The 23,385-nt window shown below is 31.2% G+C and overlaps 1 protein-coding gene across 1 annotated transcript; it reads right to left on the reverse strand.

Annotated features, from left to right (window-relative positions):
* Nucleotides 1–8,085: 8,085 nt before the first annotated feature.
* On the reverse strand, nucleotides 8,086–10,851 carry LOC149557911 (homeobox-leucine zipper protein HAT14-like). The gene is made up of 3 exons (XM_089832368.1): nucleotides 9,993–10,851; nucleotides 8,984–9,063; nucleotides 8,086–8,480 (listed from the first exon to the last, which is right to left on the reverse strand). Exons 1-3 carry the CDS (start codon nucleotides 10,281–10,283, stop codon nucleotides 8,201–8,203), a joined length of 651 nt encoding a protein of 216 aa, XP_089688494.1. The 5' UTR covers nucleotides 10,284–10,851; the 3' UTR covers nucleotides 8,086–8,200.
* Between the last annotated feature and the right edge of the window lie 12,534 nt (nucleotides 10,852–23,385).

Consider the following 23,385-nt stretch of genomic DNA (forward strand, 5'->3'; position numbering starts at 1 on the left):
TTTATCAATATGAAATATTTGTAACATGCCCATAAATGATTATTTCTCTAATCATACTCTATGATCATACATTCTGAAATGTCAAAAAATGTACACAATCAAACCTATAATTATTGTTAATTTTTAGATTGCTAAGAGAATATTATTCTGGTCATGAAGTGCATTGTGTAACCTTATTGCTAGCCACCTCTCTTGTTTTGTAACTAGGCTTCAACTTGTTTAGGGTGAAGATTCAACTGATTGGAAAGGACTTGTTTTTTTCATTTTTCCTTCCAATTACAAACATATCTATCTATTAATCTAGACCTATATTTCAAATTCCCAGAATATGGAGGGAGAAAAATATCATCTTCTGACAACCCACCTATCTAATACTTATCTAATTTAAAAATAAAAGGTTTTGAAGAAGTAAATACACTTTGCAAAGTTGTTTCACAATTTTATTGTAGATCATTCCTTCAGGGTAGTAATTGAAGCCTTCCAAAGAAGAATATGTATTTTCACATGATATATTAAACCTTAAATTTCATACCATAGAGAAAGGGTTGCAAACAAAACAAGTAGGAATTTTTTCCAAGGCCACAAAATTCGTTGCAGTGGGGATAACCTAACATTGAAAAAATTAGTAGAAAGAACTCCTTTAAAGTTATATTCTAACTCCATAAAAGCTATAGTGCTGTTTAAAAAACTATTATATATATATATAAAATTTGGTGTAAAAAAAACTTTGCATTTCATTTACATCACAATAATAATATATTTGTTGAAATAAATGGTATTTAATATAGTTGCTAAAATGAGTTTATAGTTAATATACATCCCATAAATCAAAAAAATAATTAAAATTTTGACAAGAATCAAAATATAAGATAGAAAACAAAATGCCAAAGGAAAAAATGGTGGTTGGTACTTGAAGCCAATTGGATTATGATGCATAGTTATTGATAACAAGTCAGTTGGGTTATATTTGTAGTGGTTAATAAGAAATTAGTTGGTTTATGATATGTAGTAGCCGATACAAAGTCAGCTGGGTTAGGATGCATAATGGATGATGAGAAGCTAGTTGGGATATGATGTTTTAGAGATAGGAACCTATCTAGCCCTTTTGATGGACCCATGCATCCATATTTCTCATAGACTATAACTTCACTCGATCCATGATTCATTGGTCAATTCTAGGAGTTGGATATCCCTTTCTATGAAGATGAAAATCCATTAAATGAAAATATTCTATCATCATATACAAATTATTTCTAATCCCGATGATTGAAAAGTTAAGCACATGAAAAATATTGAGGGCCAATAACAAAAAAAAAACTCTTTATGCATTTAAATAATGAAGATCAATATTTATGCATTTATCTTCCAACAATCTCAAAGATATCTTATCTCTAGTGTTGTTTATAGAAACAAAATTATCAACTCACTAAGTTACAAGTTTGCAATTAAGCCACCCTTGATACCAGATGTTAAAAATATAGTATATTTCTATACTGGACCTCAACAATTCACCATTATTATTATTTTGTTCGAAATTGTGTTAATCAAAAAGTTGAGAATGCAAAATTGCAACATTCCAATTTATAGAAATGGATACATTACACAAGTTATATGTTTTGTAAGTCTTTTGGAAAATAATCTAGCAACTAATTACACCACTCTATGTTTTTTCAGTAGAAAAATAATTACAATACAAGTAGATAATTTTTCATAGTAAATAAAAAGTTCCATGAATGGCACATATGGATTTTGAAAGCATGTATGTATATTCCAAGAATTTCTAATATCCCATCTCACAAAATGTAGAATTTATGCAAAGTATCTATATTCTTTCTCCCTCAATGTTCCAACCCTTTCCTTCATGTGCAATCTTATATTTATAAAATATTTCATAGAGCCCATGGGCTTCTATCTCATTTTAAAGAAATTAAGGCTTTAATTATACCTTGATATTTCAATTAATAAGTAGTTATACTTGTAGACACCTAAATCTGATTACACAATTAAGTAAAATCCAATTTAGTCATTTCTAAAGGCATCACTGATTAAGTATTTAATATTGAATTAAGTTATGTAATCCCTTGGTTAATTAATTTGATTAATTGACTATAGTCCAATTAATAATCAAGTGACAACCTATAGTCTGATTTATATTAATTAAACCATTATTCCTCTATTAAATTAAATAATTATAAATGTTTAATTTAATTCAATTTCCTTCTTTGATTAAATAAATCAATTAATCAACCATCTCAAGCCATATCCTAAACTCCTAACCCAAAACTCCAACTGAACACAACCCATTCACCCATACTAATCTAGCTCATTAGCTAATTAAATCCACTCATTTAACCCATCCACTTGTATTTCCCTAACAAGCCCACTTGCCTCTTAATCTGCCCCCTAACCAAGGCCTAATCATCTCCTAAACATTTTCACAACTTTAATCATGGATTACTAATTCCTAAACCAAACCTATGTCCACCCCATTGTCATGCCACTCACATCTCCAACCACATGCATTAATGTCAACCTTAAATGCTCCTTACACATCTCTTACATGCCCATCCACATAATAACTCATTTGTCCCTTCACATCCCTCAAAAAAGGTCACATTCCCACCAAAATTCCCCCTTCTCATGCTCACTCCCCTTGTGATAAGTGTTATCACCTCATTGGTTGCACGAAAGAATAATCCATGTGATTCCCTCTCATTCCATCCTAGCCCTCCCTCACCTTTTTATAGCCTTGCATTTTGGCCCTCCATTCCACTAGCCCTTGGTCTATAAACTGGATGCTTTACTCATCCATTTTCATTCACCTTCACATGCAAAGTATAATGCTCCATTGAGAACCAAAATCATCAATTGCATCCTTACCATGCCAAATTTCACACTCCCATTCATCTTCCATTGTTGAATCCACATGGAGCTTAAGAACATTTGAGTATACATTCCCAATCATTAGACACATCTAAACATCAAGGAGACATTTGGAGAGTTTACCATACTTGTTTTTGTATTCTCTTTCATATTTCCTTTGTCTTTTCATAAGTGTTTAAGCTTTGTTCTTTTATTCAATTTTTTTTTTGTTTAGTATTACTTTAACACTATATTTTAGCTAATACATTACTAATCACCATTACAAGAATATCCCACAAACTTAGTAGTGAAGAAAGTAAAGTAACACACTATTCTTCCTTATTAATGTTAATAATATTTTCATTCCAACTATGCAATAATGGTGTTAAAAGTATTTAAGTATCCTTCCATTCAATCTCTACTCTCCACATTCAAATAATACAATACTTTGATATAAAACTCTTGTGTCTTATTTTGAGATTCTTTGGCTATATTTTATGTAGAAATATTTAAAAGGGGTTAAATCTAAAAGAAAGCAATGAATTATAGATCTATCAATTTTAACTTAATTATCCCAATCATCTTGATTTATATAAATGGGGGAATACTATTTCTCCAAAGTTGTACTTATAATTCAATAGTCAACAATAGTTCGTTCATTTTTTATTTTAAAATCATAAAATTCATGTCATTAAATTCTTACATTTTTATTTTTCTTTTAAAATGAATTCCAAATCTCTAATTCTAAAAAGAATTCAACCTTGTACATTATACTCGTGCACTAAGGATCAAGATTAGTATAGGCTTTAAAGAACTCCTCATCTCACAAATCAACTAGTTAAACCATCTTTGGTACTAAATGCAAGAAATTGAACATGTATTTCAAACCTCAAAATTATAAGATTGAGTCATTTTCGAAAAAAAATATTAATCAAACAAAAAAAATGCTTGTAAAATGAAACAAAATCAAAGCAATTTAATAGAAAAAATAAACACGTAACACAAGATATATCTTGGGAAACTTTTTTGGAAAAATAATCTAACAACCAATAGCACTAAACTTTATGTATTCAAATGAAAAAATAGTTACTATAGAAAAAGAGAATATTCCCATACCATCAATGAGATTTTCAATACACAATGAATATAGATTTTTCTAACATGCGCTTATCTTTTAACATTCTCAAATATCGAATCTCAAGAGCTCAATATATAGACATGGATCAACTTACTAAGTTGTAAGGTTTCAAATGAAAACCACATTTGAAACCAAATTTAAGAAATCCAAAATACATTAATTTTATTTGATAAAAAATTATGTTAATACAAAAATTGAGCACATACAAAATAAATAATGACCAAAGCATATCAATTTAGAAATGATTGGTCACATCACACAAGGTATACTTGGGTAAATATTTTGGAAAAAAATATAGCAACCAATCACACCACTCTTTATGTATTTAGGATAGAAAAATAGTTATAATACAAGTAGATAATTTTTTTGTATTATCAAAAGATGTTCAATACACAATGAAGATGGATTTTAGAAGCATGCACTTATCTTCCAACGATCTTTAATAGACCATATTAAATGTTATTTATATATGCACGGGTCAATTTAATAAGTTTCAAGGTTGATGCTCATGTTTGATTTTATATTAAAAATTCATTACAACCTCTCATATTGTGCTTAAGACCTTTCTTTTTTAGTCATCTAAATGTAGTTAACAAATACAAATTACAATGTTTAACTAAAGAAAATAATTGCTTGTGAAGGATGAAAATAGAACAATGCAATACAAGACCCAATTTCATACTCACACTCACTCAATACATCCTAAGATGCATATGCATAAACTCAAATGATAAAGAATAGCATAACAAAACCCTAAAAGTGTTGCATCATTTACATGATATTTACTTGAATTCTTCAAATGTAGATTTCCATTCAAACTAGGAAAAACATGATAGGAAAATGACAGTAACATAGCACAACATTTGATATGGGTACTTTATCCTTGATAATTATTGTGCTAGATGAATTCTTGTAGATGTATTGGAGCTACAATAAATATACAAGGGAAGGGTTTTATTTACATGCTTCACTTAACAATCAATCAATTTTGAGGATGTAATTAGAAAAACTAGTGGATGAGAAAATTCAAAATAAGGTAAGACTAAAAATAGTACCTAGATTGATGAAGATGAAGAATTAAAAGAGGTGTAAATAAAACATATAAAGAATAAGTAAAGCAATAATTTATTTATGAAATGAATGATAAATATGAAATTTAAATATTTAAGTATTATTTATTTTGTAAAGAAAAATCAACTAATTGAAATAGCTTGTAAATATACATAATTATAGAATCTAAGAATAGCTTACAACTAAAAGATAATTGAAATGATGCAAATATACCCACACAATCTAATCTAGAAATACCTTGCATGATCTCATCGATTATTAAAATATACTTATTCTTAACTTAAAAATACATACTAATTTTTAAATTTTACAAATCTCTTATACCTTCTATATATATATATATAAACAAAAGACTCAAAAGCCTATATATAAATTCTACAAATCTCTCATACCTTATTACTTCACAAAATATTAAATATTTTACATAAAATATAATACCAATTTCAAACTTAGATTTCTACAATCTATATATATTATGTGATGTGATGATGATAACAATTGCTCTCATATACCCATCACCTTGACAACAAATAAGACACAATTGAAATTAATTAAGAATTAAATTGATTTTGTCCAATCCAATATTAATTCTAGAAAATAGGGCAATGGTCAAAAGAGACCAGTTATTCAACATGTCATATTAATGGATTGGTCAAAATAAGGTAGTTGATTAGTTAGTTCCGAGGGATTAGGGCAATCGGGAAAAGTCGGTCCTGTGATCGGTAAAAGTCGGTCGTGAGTAAGGGGCGCGTCACGGTCATATGGAGAACCGCACCGCCAATTTTAAGGAGATTTAAGAACAGTAGGTTTTGATGATTCCTAGACCACTTTCCACGCACCTATCTATTTTAATGCTTCGCTTTCCACACACTCATTGAACGGATCATTATCATTCTCTATGTCCAAGTTCATGCTGCCTCAAAAGTCAATCACAACCGTCCGTTTTCCACACGACCACATCATGAGACCTCCGTGTGGTTTCTAATCATCATGTGCTTTGTTATGCCAACACCAATGTCATTTCAATATAATAATGTTTTAACTGTTCGATATTATAGATAGGATAATACATTGTTTAATTATTTTACTATTCAATTAGAAATCGCCCCCATATTTCCTTGGACCATAATTCAATCCATTTTACATCTATGCACATAAGAAATTGCTTGCTTACTTGAGTTAGAATTCTTTCTATATGATTGATGATAAGGTTTCGAGAGAGGCTGAGGTTTTTAGATTTCGTTATATAAGTATTTTCATCAATATTATATTGTATTCTATAATTCATATTACATACTATAATTTAATATCAAAATGAAGATAGTCTTAAGTTAACAATTATTAAAATTATTTTTCATTAACATTTCAAATCATTGTCTATAATACAACATCAAAATGAAAATTGTCTATATTACAATGTAGTTTTTAGATCAAAATTCAATCTATTAGGATCTACATTGACAAGAATTTGGTTGTTTTCTGAGATATAATTCAATTGATTCAAATAAACGAGAAATGTGTGTTATGTGACTCATAGATTTTTAAATTGAGGAGTTTTTAGATTTGATCGTATAAATATTTTTCATCAAAATTTTAGATCACATTCTAAAATTCAACATCAAAAAAAAAGATAACCCATAATTTGATCTCATTCTTTCCACCTAATTCAATGCATTAGAATTTAGATTGACACAATATAGTTGTTTGTGTGAGATTCAATTCCATTTATCCAAACAAGAGAACTATGTGTTAAGTGACTAATAACAATATTTTTATATATTAGAGTTTTAAAATTTGGTCATATAATATTTTTCATCTACATTTCAAAATTTGACCTATTTGAATCTACACAAAGAAGAGATTGATTGTTAATGTTGGATATAATTCCTTTCGACCAAACAAAAGAGAAATTTTATATACTACATGACAAAAAACTAAGGGTTAGTTTTGTTGGGGGAATATAAATATGAGAATAGGAATACTTATTCTCAAATAGAAAAGGGGGTAGATATTTGTATTCTTGTTTGGTTCAGTTCGAATTTGATGGGGAATTCATAGATCAAAAAAATTATAATTTCTAAAATAAATAAAATTTGAATAGGGATACGCATTTCCATTCCACCTATTTAGGTGGAATTGCATATGCTCATTTTTGGACAAAAATTGGAATATGTATTCCTATTTTATTCCTATTCCAATTTCGATTTGGTGCATCAAAACAGAGAATTCAAAATTTTAAGAATGTACAGATGCCTATTCCACTTGTAATCCTGCTGCCAAATGGTCTTTTAGACTTTATGAGTGGAGTTTTTTAATTTGATTCTATGAACATTTTTCATAAACATTCCAATCATAGTTTATAATTCAACATCAAAGATCAAGATTCAATTCATTTAGATCTACACAATCAATAACTTGTTTGTTTATGTGAGATAAATTTCATTCATATAAACAAAAACCAAAAATATTGGATAATATGAATAATAAAGAAATTTAATGTGGCTGAGATTCTTCATTTGACTATGTAAATACTTTTATCAACATTTTTTACCATATTCAATGACTCAACATCAAAATGAATATATGAACCATAATCTAATAATATTCTTTTGACCAAAGTTCAATCCTTTTACATCTACATAAAAAAATTTATGTGATAGGACGCACACACAAAAGACAAATATTGTGTGCCACAGGAGTATATTCTGTGCCACATGATTAGTCAAGAGAATTTTATAAGTCAAGTTTTATAAGTTTGATAGTCCATTAATATTTCTGACCATATTTTATATTTCAACATCAAGATTAAGATAATCAACAATAACCTAATGATAGACCATAATTCAATCTATTCCAATCCGAAATAAACTGTCTTACACAATTACAAATTATAGTTGTGGTCACATGTGATACCTATTTTTCTTTAAACATTAGAAAATTAAAATTTGATCATCAAATATTTGGTTGAATCATATTCATTTAATCTTAACATTGGAACGAAGATAGCCCACAACTAAAAATTTACACCATATGCTATTTATATTTCCCAACTGTAAAGCAATTTACATTCATTCAAGGTCTGCAAGTATCCAACATATCTTCACGAGTATATATCATATAACAATCTAATCAAGAGGGCGTGGGAGAATTCTTATAAGAAGTGTAGTGTTGTTGTTTTGGGAATTGAGAGAAAGTCCCAATTTTATCCGTTGTAATCACTCTTTTCTCACAGGAAGGACATATGCTTAATGTTGGTGCAGGTGCTTGCATGTATGGTGGAGATGCTGTTGACAATTTCAGAGCCCTCATTTCTGCTAACTCTTTCTGAAGTCGTCTGTTCTCCTCACTCAATGACTCATAACATCTCTTCAAGAATTCACAATCCTCTTCAGTTTGCTTAAGCTTTGTCCTACAAAATTTATCAAATAGATTGAGCTTTAACAACTTTTTGTTATATTAGAACTTCATGCTTATAAAATATATACAATTCTACAATAAGTATCAATGTTTCAAATCATATTATATAATCTGATAATTGTAATAAAATAACAAGAAAAGTAATAATAGATCATAAGATGAAATTATTTTTTGATGAATCATTATTTCTCTCATCACACTGAGATGATCTAACATTTTCTTATCAAACTATTTCATTGTTGGAAAAACATAATTAGAGAGATAATTGATCATAGAATATGATCCAAAATGATATCATTGATAATATAAATTGTTTTCCATTATAACGTACGAATCATTATTTCTCATGCTCTATATCTATTCTTTTTCTGAAAAAGATATCTAGGACATGATATGAAATGATAAATATAAAAAACTTGGTTAATTGAGAAAATATAATTATTGTTAAGAGAATAATATGCTAATGCAAAGTGCACTATGTGAGCTTATTGCTACCTTGCTCTCCTGTTCTGAAACCAGACTTCAACTTGTCTAGGGCGAAGATTCAGCTGAGTGGCGAGGACTTGTTTTTCCTTCTGCGTGCAACAGATACAACATTATTAGCTATTATTATAGATTTTAAATTTGAGGATAAAAGAAAGAAAGAAAAAGATCAGCTAGTTCTCACCAGCCCACCTATCTTAGCCTTATCTAGTTTCAAAATAGAAAGCTTTGAAGAGGTAAAAACACTTTACTTGGTCTTTTGAACAATTTTTATGTACATCATGCCTCCATGGCATTACTTGCAGCCTTCTAAACAGTTATATACTTATCATAAATATTAGATCCCATACCCTGTAGAAGATTGTTTAGGAACAAAACAACTGAGAATTTTCCAAAACCACAAATTCTGTTTCAAAGGACAGCCTAAGGTTGAAACAATAAAGAGATCGAACTCCATGAAAGTTATCATGTGGTTAAATATTTTACAACACATTTATATCTAAAAACATATTATCACTTTTTAGTCTAATTGTTGAAATGAATGATGTCTAAGAACAATCGTTAACAGATTTTGTGAAACAAGAAATATAACTATCAATTCCACAACAATCACATAGCAAATGAAAAGCCAGTGGAAAACACAGTGACTGATAAGAAGACAGTTGGGTTATGATACCGTGAAGATTGAAAACTGTGGTATTTCATTTAAACATATACACTAAGGTTTAATTCTTAGGTTATAATGGTGCACGGCTTAAATATCACACATTAAGGTTTGATTCCTAGACAATAATAGACAAGTGCAATTATAATTGTCGCTCTTTCTTATACAAAGGTGCATGGTAGAAGCTGGATAACTGTTTCCATGAAGATGGGGATGATTTGAATGAAAGGGTTCTGTCAAAATGTACAAATTGTTTCTAATTTTGATGTATTAATAATGAACCATAAAAAGTTTTTGCTCTATCTCATGGACTGATAATTTTATATAGTCTTATAAAGAATCAATAGCCAAACTTACAGGATTTAGGGTGCTGTTGTGTTTGAAGCTCTCCTCCAAAAGAGAAGACTGTTCTTTAGACAGTTTAAGCTTCTTCCTCGTACCACTACTTTCTTCTTCTTCATCACTAACTCTACAACCACCCAATTCCTCCTCTATAACACCATCTTCTCGTTCTCTTTTCATGTTCGAGTCCCTCCCTAATGGGGAAGGAGAATTAAGGCCACCATCATAATATCTCCCTACGCCAATACTCAATCCTAGAGAAAGCCCTGAATCACAACCTTCCTCCTCAACCATATTTCCTTCCATTGGCCACAAGGCTCTGTTATACTGAACTCCAAACGATGTATAGCTCTCTGCAAAAAGATTGACTATGAATGAAGGCAATACAAGAAGGAGAAGGGGGATTGGATTTGGAAGAAATGGGTCTATCTTATAATAAGTTTTGGATATGCAGGCAGCAAATTTATTGGCTATGAATGAAGGCAGTGCATAAAAGAAACCGTAGATAGGATTTGGATGAAATGGGTCTCTTTTAGAATAAATTTTTAGATTGCCTATGAGTGAAGGCAATAGGGATTAGATTAGGCAATACAAATAGATGTACTAGAATTAGATTATAACGAATTTTGGATTTGGAGACCGGAAAATTAGCTATGAATAAGGAAGAACAAGTAGAAGATAAGGAATTGGATTGAGAAGAAATGGGTATGTTGTATGATAATTTTTCATTTGGACACATGAATAGGTATATGAAAAGGGTATCTAAGAATATTATGGAACTCTTCCCACACCATACGTTTGACTAGGAGGAGGAGGAGGGGATAATAATGGGAGAAGTGTTGAAAAATGAAAGGGGAAGCCAATGGCATGAACGTTAGAAAAGGTGTCATGAGATTGATAAGTCATGCACATGGATTGATGATTGCACAAAGAAATGATGCTGTGCCCACAGTAGGAGGAATCCCGTGTAGAAGACGAAAACATAATTGGTGGTGGTGGTGGTGGCGGGTCTTTTCACCACTTTCTGAACCACTCAACCATTCGAATAACGAATTAGCTTCCTAGGAATTCTCTCACTTCCTTCCTTCATTCCTAATCATTCAACTGATCGGCTGCCATTCCCACTTTCTATTTGACTTCTCGAATTAGCCTTAGTTTTACGTTCATATAAAAAACGTCAATTATTCACTTCATTTCCGGTTTCCCTGCCATTAAATCATGGATCAATGCTTCCTAGATACCTACCAGGTAACTATTCAGGCCCACCAACTAGCGTATCACAGCAGGAGTCCCCACATAACAGGCATTGAATCTAGGGTTCTTTCATTTCTTTATATGACAAAGTTTATGTGTTATTCAATTCTTTCTCTGACAAGCTTTATTTGTTTTTCAATTCTTTATTATGACAAAGTTTGTGGGTTTTTCAATCCTTTCTATGATGTTTTTTTTTTGGTTTTTTTCAACGTTTGACAGGTTCACAGATGACCCAAACAACAACAAACATCTAGAAGTTTTGCTTCCAGTATTTCTTCAAACTTAAATTCTTGCAAGCTAAAGGCACACACATTCATTGGATGATTGCTTCAATCTACATGCAGCTAAGTCTATTTTATAGGATACAATGGTGGACAATCTCTCACATCCTTGTTCAAACCGAAATAAAATAATTCTAAATAAATAAATATAATTATTAGTTCTTTTTTAATTGATGGTAAAGATTAAACACTATATAACTCATATACTTATTACGAGCATTATAAAAAGAGTATTTTATCTTCAATATAATAGAGCATTGTAAATTTAAATAAATGTTTTCTATTTGTTTGACACATCCTTTTTATTGACAATAATAATTATATTTATATTCTATAAAATTAGAAGGTGTATTACATATATTTTAGAGTATTGGTTCTAGTCTTAGATTATTTGCTTGTCAATAATGTTTTAGAGCTTGGAACTTCAAGTTTAAATGAAGGACAAAGATAATTCACTTTTCTTTAAGTGTTACTTATTGATTTGAGGATCAACCAAGATCTATCATACAATAGAGAATTGCACGAAAGAACAAATCTTAATCAATTTCTACCCATCTAAGAAATCTAAGACACACCCAATATCATATACCATTATCATTTGAATATGAAAGCATCATGAGGATTAGATCCAATATCTTTATATATCAACTGATTAGGGAATTTTGTACATTTGCTTCATTACTTCAAGTTCTCCATGTTTTCTCTATAAACATTCTAGAGTTTTTCAAAAATACCCTTTAAATTTTCCAATCTTTGTTGCAACATAAGTGAAATTGCATGTACCACAAGAATTCTCATTTTCTCATCCATTTTTTGATACTTCTTCTACAAACTCTCATATTTGGTCTTCAATTGTGCATCTTTTTGGTTGAAAACCCTATGAGTCTTGCCTACTCAATGATGGGTAATTTAGCATAATTTGGCCAATGAGTAGGATTGATACTTAATAATCAAATCATCTTCTCCTCAAACTCTACCAACCTAGGCAAGTATACCTTATGAAGACTAATTTAAGTCTTACCTATGTAAATTTTCTTAATTGATGCTCTTGAGACTACAACTTATTCTCAAGGAGAGATAATTTTTTTGAATGTTTAGAATGCCTTAATGTCTATCTTATAATCTAAGAATGTAGAGAGCTCGAGTATAATAGAGAACTCCACCAACTTAAATTAATAACAAACCTAGACAAATTAAATCAGACTAGATTCTTATTCCAATTGGGCCAAACAGAGTTAAATTAGAATCAACTTTAAGATCATCAAAATACTTTTGAGATAGCGCACGCATACCATCAATCACCAGACAAAGAACTTTAACACAAAATATTAGTTCAATCATTTTAGACTTCAAAATTGGAAGGCCAGTTGAACAAAAAGCACAATGCTTGTGATTTTTTATTGTTAAGACATTGCATCACATTTCAATCTATCAATGGCAATGGCAATATAGATCCAAGAGGAAAATCTTCTAAACACTAGTGAAGATTATTTTGCACAATTTTAGAAGAGAAATAAAGCATTTTTATTAATTTCAAAAAGAGTACAATTGAGCCATGTCTGGTTGCAATATCTACTCAAAACCTGCATAGTTGATATGTTTATGCAATATGCCTTGATTTCTACATTTTTTTGCTATATTCTTTTATATCCTATCTTAGGGTCTTAGTACCTTTTCTTATAGAAAATTAAGAGGTTCAACAAAATCTTCAGACCCCTCAAACATACTTAACGAAAATTAATTGCAACTATTCACAAAATATTTACAATTAACAAAAATAGACATTTTCATGATCATCAAGGAAGAAGGCCACAAAAAATGTCCAACATATCTTTCAAGTAAGTATGATCACTTGAATTCTCTCCTTGCTCCATCAATGTTTGCTCAATCTAGGGCTTGTCTTCTTCCAACTCAAGCTCATGACAATCACTCACATAACTAGCATAGGTTTTTTAGAGATCCCATGCAACCACATACATGTTGTTGCTAATGTCAAATTGGTCTTCTTCCTCAAGAGAAAGGTCTAGTTGTGTGACAGGTTTTGGTTCCTACCATGCTTGATGCTCCTCTACTAGAAACCCCACTCTCACACCTACAACTTGAAACTTTGCAACCTAGAAGACTCACTAGAGAATGTACTCATAAATATTGCTTACAAAATCAACTTGCAATAATTTCTTAATAAAATAGTACAACATTTAATGAACCATTAACTCAAAAATCACATCAACAATATTCCACACATGTATATGTACAACATTTATGGGTAAGGCCATCATAATGGTTCCCAATTTTCATCATGGAAAAATTGGATGAAAAGTGGGAAAATCATCTTCTAGGGGCTTCGAATGTATCCCCCTAGGTCTTCATTCAAATTCATGACACTAGGGGCTTCGTTTGAAGCCCTAGGTTTCATTTGAAGTACCTTGTGCCAACCACCATGAGAGGCTTCGAACGAAGCCCCTAGGGCCAATAGGTGGCCAAAAAGTGGGCTAGGGGGCTTCATTTGAACCCCCCCAGGGCCATCCAAATTACCCCCTAGGGGGCTTCGAATCAAGCCCCTTCATTTGAAGCCTCTCCAAGGGCTTCATTCGAAGGTCCCAAAATTGGAATTTTTCCAAACTTACTAAAAAAATTATCAAATATTTTCCTTTTGAGGGCTTAAACAGAGACTAAACATGTCCATATTTTGAAACTAAATATAGAACATTATTGTACTTTGAATTTAAGCTTTCCAATGATTATATTTTTAGTACATATTGTGTTTATCATGATGTTTTATTTTTATTTTTATTAAATATAGGTTGTTTGACCATTTCACCAATCTCGATTTGAAGCTTTGGGAAAAATAGAAAATAAGAAAATAAAAAACATAAAAAATATGTCCATCAAAGGTACATGCATTACCTTTCTAGAAAATCAAGAAAGATTTCATTTTGATAACTACATACCAAATCATATTGATAAAAAATAACCTATGTGCAAGTTATTGTTAGCATCACTTTGCTAATAATTAAAATCTATAATTTTTAATGAAATTGAATGAAACCAACTAAACTTGTTAGATATTGATATTACTGTTCTATCCTTGAAAGATTTTTGTCATTATCATTTTTCTTTAAAATGTTATCTTGATTAAACGACCCATCACTCTTTTGAAAATGTCGATTTTCATATAAACCACTTCTTGAAGGAGATGAAAAATGGACTTGAAATGAATTTTTTAAAAATAAAATAAAAATATTTTTGCAAACTAGAAAGAAAATGCTAAAAATCACTAGTTTACATCATCTTCAATTTCTTTACATTTTTTTAGTAATATGCATTCGAAAATGAAGTTTGTTTCAAAAATATCTATTTCAATATCATAGTTGGCCAAAAAGTGGGAATCATTACTATGACTTGACCCTTTAAATGCCTTTCCAATTAAAGCTTACACAAATTTCTTTGTGCTTTTCAAGATATCCTGGCAATGGGCATTTCCTATTTTCACATGATTATATGGCTACGCCCTCTAAAAAATGCAATGACCACTAATGTAATTGAGACTATATTGTGATTTTGAGGCATGTCCCAAAGGCCTTATGTGATTTTGCAAAGAATTGTCATTTCTCACAACACTTTAATCATACCTTTTGAAACCTTGAAAATTACTAAATTACTATCTCATGACAACATCCCTTGTGAAGTTCTAAAAATTCTCTATTTTGCAAGCTATATCATGCCCCTCTTCCAAAATCATGACATTGCATATCTTATTTAAAAATTCTCCTAAAATAGCAAAAATCACATTTTCGAACCTTCTCCTAATTAATCTTTGCGATCTGGCAAAATTTCACCATTTCACACCACGCTTCACACTATTCTTACAAAATTCTATTTTTCATTGTTTTGTAGACCTCTTACATATGTCCCTACGAAGTAATGAAAAATCTCTTTCATGAAAATTTTGTGCCAAATTTAGGAAAATTTTGAGGGTTCCACTAGTAGCTTTTTTTGGGGACGTATATTTCCTTGAAATGTGGTGAGATTCCAACTATCTCTAGGAAAATAAATATAGAAGAGAAAAAATAAACACTATCTAACAATAGAAAGTCAACGGATCTATTTGTACTAGGAGAAGATGGGTTTAAAGTACTGTGCATACACAAGAAATTCTCCAATGCTTCCATCTGTCTCCAATAAGAAATACAAATTCTCTCCTGCTATGTCAGAGATAATAAAAGGGCCTAGCTATAGGGCATCAAAATTTCCATGTTTTTATTTGTCTTGGTCTTTGACATTCCATTTAAGTATGCAATCTCCAATTTTGAATTATCTCTCAATTGATCTCTTATCATGAAGGAATTTGATCTATTTTTTTCTTTTCAATTCAATGCTCCAATGTTTGTCTTCTAATTTCATCCAACTCAAGTAATGCACTTATCCTCTCTTCCATAAAGCCAATTTCCTCAATCGATTCATCTATCATGAGTTTGTATACTAGTAATAAGTTGTTCAAAGGGAGTCTGGCTTCTTTGTCATAAATATTATTAAAATGAGATAATCATACATGGAATTTTTTAGTATAATTTGGTGTCCCAATCCCTTTTGTTACAATCAAGCATTCTTTTGATGACTTTTAGTAAATTCTTATTAATCTATTTTTCTTGGTCATTTCCTTGAGGATGATATGGAGAAGAGTATGAAGTAAGTATACCATATTTGTGGTACAATTCATAGAATTCATTTGATCTAAAGCACATACCACTATCCATAATAAGCTTTTGGGGAACTCCAAACCTGGTTATAATATTCTCCATTAGAAACTTGATCACAACTTTTCTAGTAGATTGCTTTATAGGTATATCTTCTACCCACTTAGTAAAGTAATCAATAGCCACAAGAATCCAACCACATCCTCCACTTGACTTATTTGTGATATCTCTTATAAATCAATCCCCTACATCTTAAAAGGCTTTTGAGCTTGTAGGCTCCTTAAAGAAAGATCTCCATTATATTTCAACTTTCTAGAGGACTTCAGGCATGCTTCATATTTTCTAGCATAGACATGAAAATCTCTAAATATATATGACCATTAGTATAATCAACACAAAATCATATGGGTTGTTTCCTTGGTTGAGAAGTGACCTCTAGAAAGTCCCTCATGGAACTTTTTCAAGATAACTTTTTCTTGATGTGTATCCAATGAGAAGATAAATATACCATCTCTATTTCTCTAAAAAAGACCTCATTGAATTTAAACATATTTTGATGCTAACATTTTTATGGCCCTCTTTTAATTTTCATCCAAATTTTCATGACATTTCATGTGTCTCAAATAATAAACAACTTCTTTATACCAGGGACAAGGGTTAATACAAACAATTGTATTTTCAAGGCTCACTTGATTCAAGTGTACTACCTCTAAATCAACATTATCCATGAGTTTTACAAAGCCTTGGCTCTTACTAATTTTTTAATATGGATATTTATATTAAACTCTTGAATTTGATAGATCCACTTACATCTCCTTCCTATAGTTTCCATTGGTTTAAAGATATCCTTAACAACAACATTTGGTGCATATGCAATTACTTCAGGACCAACTAAGTATGGTGTAAAGGTTTTCATAGCTTTCACCCAGTGCATAAGCTTGTTTTTCCTTTATATCATAGTTTAATTCAAAACTTTGCAAAATTTCACTAAAGAATGCAATTGATTGTTCATGTCAATCATTATTCTACAACATTATATCAACTATTATATGATATGATGCAAAAGAAAATATCTAAAAGGATTTCTTAAAATCAGGATCCTTTAGCATTGGTGCTTCTTAATTACCATTTTTATGTTAGAAATATCTTATCATGCTTCATTATCCCAAATCAGCTTATCTTCTTTCTTTAACATCTTTAAAATAGGTTTGAGTATCTCTACAAAATTCATAAAAAATCTTCTCACAAAGTTAATTTTCCCAAAAAATTCTTGAATAGCCTTAACTAATTTAGTGACCTTTATATTGTTAATTGCTAGAACTCTTCAAGGTCTATCCTAATTACATCCTTAGACATAATATGTCCAAGGAGATTTCCTTCAGTGACTCACGATTGAAATTTCTTTGGGTTCAAAGACATGCCATATCTGAGGGCCCTTCTTAAAATATTCTCTAAATGGTCGTAATGATCCTCTACCCTTTTTGAATAAGTAGTGAGGTCATGCTGGTAACCCACAAGAATGAAATCAATTAAATCTTCAGAAGAAACATCCATATCATTTTTAAAGATAACACATGCATTAGTTAAGCCAAAGGGAATCCTAGAATACACATATGTTCCCCACGAAGTCGTAAACTAAGTCTTATATTGCTATGATTCCTTTATTTTGAAATGTTGTAACCTAAGAATCCATCCATAATAGAAAGAAGTTCATTTCTTGTTACCTTTTGTAATAATGTATCCATGTTGGGAAGAGCATAATTGTCTTCAGTTGATGAAATAATTTGATTTCTAAAATCAACACATAGTATGATATCCCCATTCTTCTTTCTTATCGGAACAAGATTGGAAACCCATGTAGAATGTCTAATAGGTTTCATAAAACTTGCATCTCTCATCTTAATCAACCCCTCCTTAATTTTTGGTTCCAACATTGGGTTTAGAGGCATTTTCTTCTATTTGAAAGGTTTAGCATTTGGATTCAAAGGTATTTCATATTGGAATAAATCACCTCTCTAATATTTTAGTTCATCATAAGACCATGCGGATACATGCCTATATTTTCTCAGTATAGAGATGAGATCTGATCTAACATTATGAGTCATTATTTTACCAATAAATATTTCCTTTGGGGAGATTTCATTCCCAAGATTAACCTTCTCAATCTCTTCTAGTATAGTGGCATGTTTAGGTTTCAAGATTCTTGTGTTCATCAACAATTCTACCCAATGCCACCAATCCTTTGGGTATTTCAATATTAGATTTTAGTTGAATAATTTCTTCTCCAATTAGCATTTTAGTTCTCCACAAAAGCATTCCAATTAACTCTTTGATCTTGGTAATGTCCTTCACATGTCAAAAATTTAAACTAGTCCATGTCATCCTCAAAAACTTGTTAATTGTGCACATTGTCTGGTATAGATGGTCTAGATTTTTCATTTCAATCTGCACAATTTCTTGCAATGGAATGTCAATTTTCTTGATGGCTATGTTAGTCATTGTATCAACTTAGAAGTTTTCATTCCTATCAATCTATTTTATTAAAAAATCGTCAAAGAACTCAATTAAGTCCTAAATATATAGTTTATGTATTGTTTCGATCTTGAAATCTTAGTGGTAAATTGACTTTTGATTTGAGACACTCTTAATTTAGAATCTCCTAGGACTGATAGAATTATAATCTTGTGCATTATAGCCATATTTAATCCTAATATAAATGTTTCATATTTAGCAATGTTATTAGTGCATGCAAAATTCATAAAAAAGAATATCTAAATATCCTTCTAGAGGGAGATATAAGAATAACTCCTACATCATTACTTTCCCTACTACAAGATCCATCAAAATGAATTTTCCATATTTCACTACTTTCTTCTTTCAAGAAGACTCCATGAGATATATCAACACATTGAACTTTTTTACCCAATTTTACCTTGAAATTGTCTATACCGGTTTGACAAAAGTTAACTCCATAATCTAGACCGAAGCTCTCCATCAGATATGTGAATCTTGGTTCTCTATCAATTCTAACATATCTTCCATTTACAGGGATGGTTGCATCAGATAGGTCTAATTGGATGTGTCCTCCAACCAAGTTAGACCATTTCCTTGAAAGTAACATACCATAATAAGCTAGTATTCCCACCACAATGACATCCATCTTGTATGACACATCAGGACATGAGGGAATTCCCTTCATAATTCCTACTACTAGTTTTGACTAGTTATCCATTGTATAACGCTTCCCATTTAAGGTGTGTCCATAGTTAAACCCAACTCTTTCATGACATCAACATGCATAATATTAACTATAACACATTAGTCTATCATGTAGTTTCTCAACAATTTATTGTTATTTAATAAGGTTAGATAGAAGGGGTCTACATGTGGTGAATTATCATTTATATTCATCTCTAAATAAATAAATGGTGTGTCATTAACATTTTGTTCTCTTGAAATATAAACCTTATTTACTTTAGATAGGAGATCAAAACTTCCTTTCCATGCTCAGCGATCTTGACAATATCAAATAAAGGAACTAAAATTTTAATTTGAGATAACGCACTTGAAATAACTGAGTTAGCCTTCACTATCTTCTTATCCATTGTTTTCTTATTAAAAGGACGAGTTACCTTTTTTTTTTTATGTTTGGTACTGATGTCTCATTATATTTTTATGCATTATTTTTTGTCTCGTGATACTTAGTCTTGTTGATTTCCCATTTTTAGGATTTATAGTCTAGCTCATCAACCTATAACTATGTTTGTCTTGTTCCACTACTACAATAGTGTAAGCACTTCTTTCTTCCTCAGTTGATTGTCTTACCCTTGGATTTTCCTCTTCATCAAAGTGAATCAGTTGTGAATGTTGTTGCCTCATTATCATCATGTCAATTTTAGGTATGTACTCATCTTTTGAAAAATCATCATCTCTCCAAACTGGTTTTGATGATAGATTATTAATTGTTGATTTCTTTTCTTGTTGTTCTTCCCCCTCTAAAACACTATGAGAAATTAGACATTGATCAGGAGCATGTGGCATATTTCACACTAAGGACCATTTTTCACACAATTATTATTCATATTTATAGGGTCATGGGTTTCATTGTTCCTTATAGGTTTTCTCTCCTTTCAAATTATATTGTATGGCATTCTTGCAATCTAAACTTGTAGGACCTATCATTTTTTAGCCCTAACTGATGATGTAACTGGGAATTATATAAATGTATGTGAAAGATTCATATCAGTTGTTATGTTCACATTAATGTCAAAGTCTTAGTTCTAGATATTATGATAAATTGGTAAAGTTCCATATCATTTGATTGATGAAGAGGATTTCATGAAAGTATGATGATGGTAGAGTTGTTAAGTATGGCATTAAATGGGCACTTGAATGAGTTGGAAAATCATAGTACAATGTTGTTTTGATTGTTTTATAACCATATAATTTTGTAATGTAATGTTGAATCTCTGTATTTATTGAGCTATAGAAGCTAAACCATGTGATAAGATGAAAGGAGTATAATATTGACTGAGCTACTAAAGTATTAACTGAGCATTTGAAAAAAGAGAAGTTAAATTTAACTGTTAACTATTCTTATTGCCATAGGACATATTGATTGAACATTTTGAGGGTTTTTTCAATATTGCAAGGTATGTATAGGATCACGATGTGCAAAAAAATGGCGATGTGAAAAACATGTAGTTTTGAAACATCTAAAAGCATTTCAAAATGCACTTTGACTTTTTCCCCACCCTTCCTGATAGGAAACTGAAAATGCAATAACTTGCCTTATCGGGTACGCAATTTGAGAATGGGCATCTGATTTGAAAATGGATACTTGACTTTATAATGGTTAATCGATCTATGCACCCAAATCATGGTGCCAAATTCAAATTTGAAGGGAGTGGGGACCAATTTTTAACATAAATATAAAAATTAATTTACCAAACTCAAAGGGGGGTACCAAATTTTAAGTTATTCTAGGTAGTATAATATCGTTATAGCATAATTTTGGGTTGCGGGGGGGGGGAAGGGGGTTGCAATTATTATATATAGTTACTAAAATTTATTATATAGTATTAAATCATTATAATATTATTTACTATATAATTATTATATATAGTTAGTACTTATTATATATTATTATATAACTATATATCAAATATATTATAATTATATACTATATATATATTAGTCACCTAAGTTAATAAACTATATGATGATGTATGTTCCTAGGGATCCACCTAGGGACATACATGTGTTCCAATGAGTCCAAAGGGGTCAAGGGATATCCTATGGCCCCTTTTCAACCTATTATACAATAACATATGTTCTTAGGGGTCATAGGATGCCTAGGACATACATCTTGTGTTTCGATGGGTAGAAATGGGTGATAGAGTATCCTATCACAACTTTCAACCTATTGCATGATCACATATATTCCTAGGGGTCCTAGGACCCCTATAGACATACATGGTGTGTTCTAATGGGTTGAAATGGGTCATAGATTATCCTATGACCCTTTTGACCCATTACATGACAACATACGTTCATGTAATGGGCCAAATGGGGTCATAGCATATCTAATGACCCCTTAGGACCCCTAGGAACATATATTATCATGTAATGGGTTGAAAGGGATCATAGGATGTTGACCCATTGGAATACAACACATATGATGATAAGGGTCCTATGATCCCTAGGAACATATGTTCTCGTGTAATGGGTTGAAATGAATCATAGGATACCCTATGACCCCTTTCTACCCATTAGAATATAAGAGGTATGTCTGGAACATATGTTTTCATGTAATGGATCCAAAGGGGTCATAGGATACCCTATGATGCCTTTCTACTCATTGGAACACAACATGTATGTCCCTAAGACTTGTAGGAACATAAGTTGTCATGTATTTAATTGAAACAGGTCATATGTTATCCTATGACCCCTTTCAACACAATATGTTTGTCCCTAGGAGTCATAGAATCCACAAGAACATATTTTTTCATATAATGGGTTGAAAGGGGTCACAAAATATCCTTTAATTCCATTCAACCCATTGGAACACAATATGTATGTCCCTAGGGGTCCTAGGACCCCTTTGAACATATTTTTCCATGTAATGGGTCAAAATGTGTCATGGCATACCCTATGACCCCTTTCTACGAATTTGAACACAACATGTATGTCCCTAGGGGTCCTAACACCCCTAAGAACATATGTTGTCATGTAATGGGTTGAAAGGGGTCATAGAGTATCCTATGATCCCTTTTGACCCATTAACACACATCATGTATGTAATGACCGCTAGAAGACCCCTATGAACAAACATCATGTGTTTGAATGGGTTGAAAGGGGTCATAGGGTTCCTTATTACCCCTTTGACCCATTAAATGATAATATATGTTCATAGGGGTCCTATGACCCCTAGGAAAATATATCATGTGTTAAAATGATTTGAAAGGGGTAATAAAGTACCCCATGACTCCTTTGAACACGTTATATAACAACATATATTCCTAGGGGTCCTATAACCCCTAGGGACATGTTTAAATAGGTTGAAATGGCTCATAGGGTAACCTATGACCCCTTTTGATAGATTAAATGATAGTATATGTTCCTAAGGGTCCTACAACCCTTAGGAACATATATCATGTATTTGAATGAGTCAAAAGGGGTCATAGAGTGCCCTATGACCCCCTTTTGACACATTTCATGATAACATATGTTTTTAGGGCTACTAGGGCCCCTAGTGACCTGTTTTATTTGTTTGAATGGGTCGAAAAGGGTCATAAGATAACCTATGACCCCTTTTGATGCATTTCATTACAACATATGTCCCTAGGGGTCCTAGGTCCCTTAGGGACCTATTCAATTTGTTCAAATTTGTTGAAAGGGGTCATAGGATAGTCTATGACTGATTTCAACACATTTCATGACAACATATGTCCCTGGGGGTCTTAGGACCTCTAGGAACCTAATTTATTTGTTTGAAAGACTCAAAAGGGGTCATATGATAACCTATAACCCCTTTCAACACATTTTGTGACAACATATGTCTCTAGGGGTCCTAGGACTCCTAGGGACCTATTTTATTTGTTTCAATGGGTCAAAAGGCATCATAGGATAACTTATGACCCCTTTTGACATGATTTATGACAACATATATCTGTA

This window comes from Cupressus sempervirens, chromosome 5 (assembly GCF_028749045.1).
Source record: "Cupressus sempervirens isolate cs-2001-9-10 chromosome 5, ASM2874904v1, whole genome shotgun sequence".
NCBI lineage: Eukaryota > Viridiplantae > Streptophyta > Pinopsida > Cupressales > Cupressaceae > Cupressus > Cupressus sempervirens.

Coding starts and splice junctions, on each gene's coding strand:
- LOC149557911 (XM_089832368.1), bottom strand. CDS start 10,283: ATGGAAGGAAATATGGTTGAGGAGGAAGGTTGTGATTCAGGGCTTTCT. Junction 9,064..9,992: donor ACAACAGCACCCTAAATCCT/GTAAGTTTGGCT, acceptor TGTTGCACGCAG/AAGGAAAAACAAGTCCTCGC. Junction 8,481..8,983: donor TTTCAGAACAGGAGAGCAAG/GTAGCAATAAGC, acceptor TAAATTTTGTAG/GACAAAGCTTAAGCAAACTG.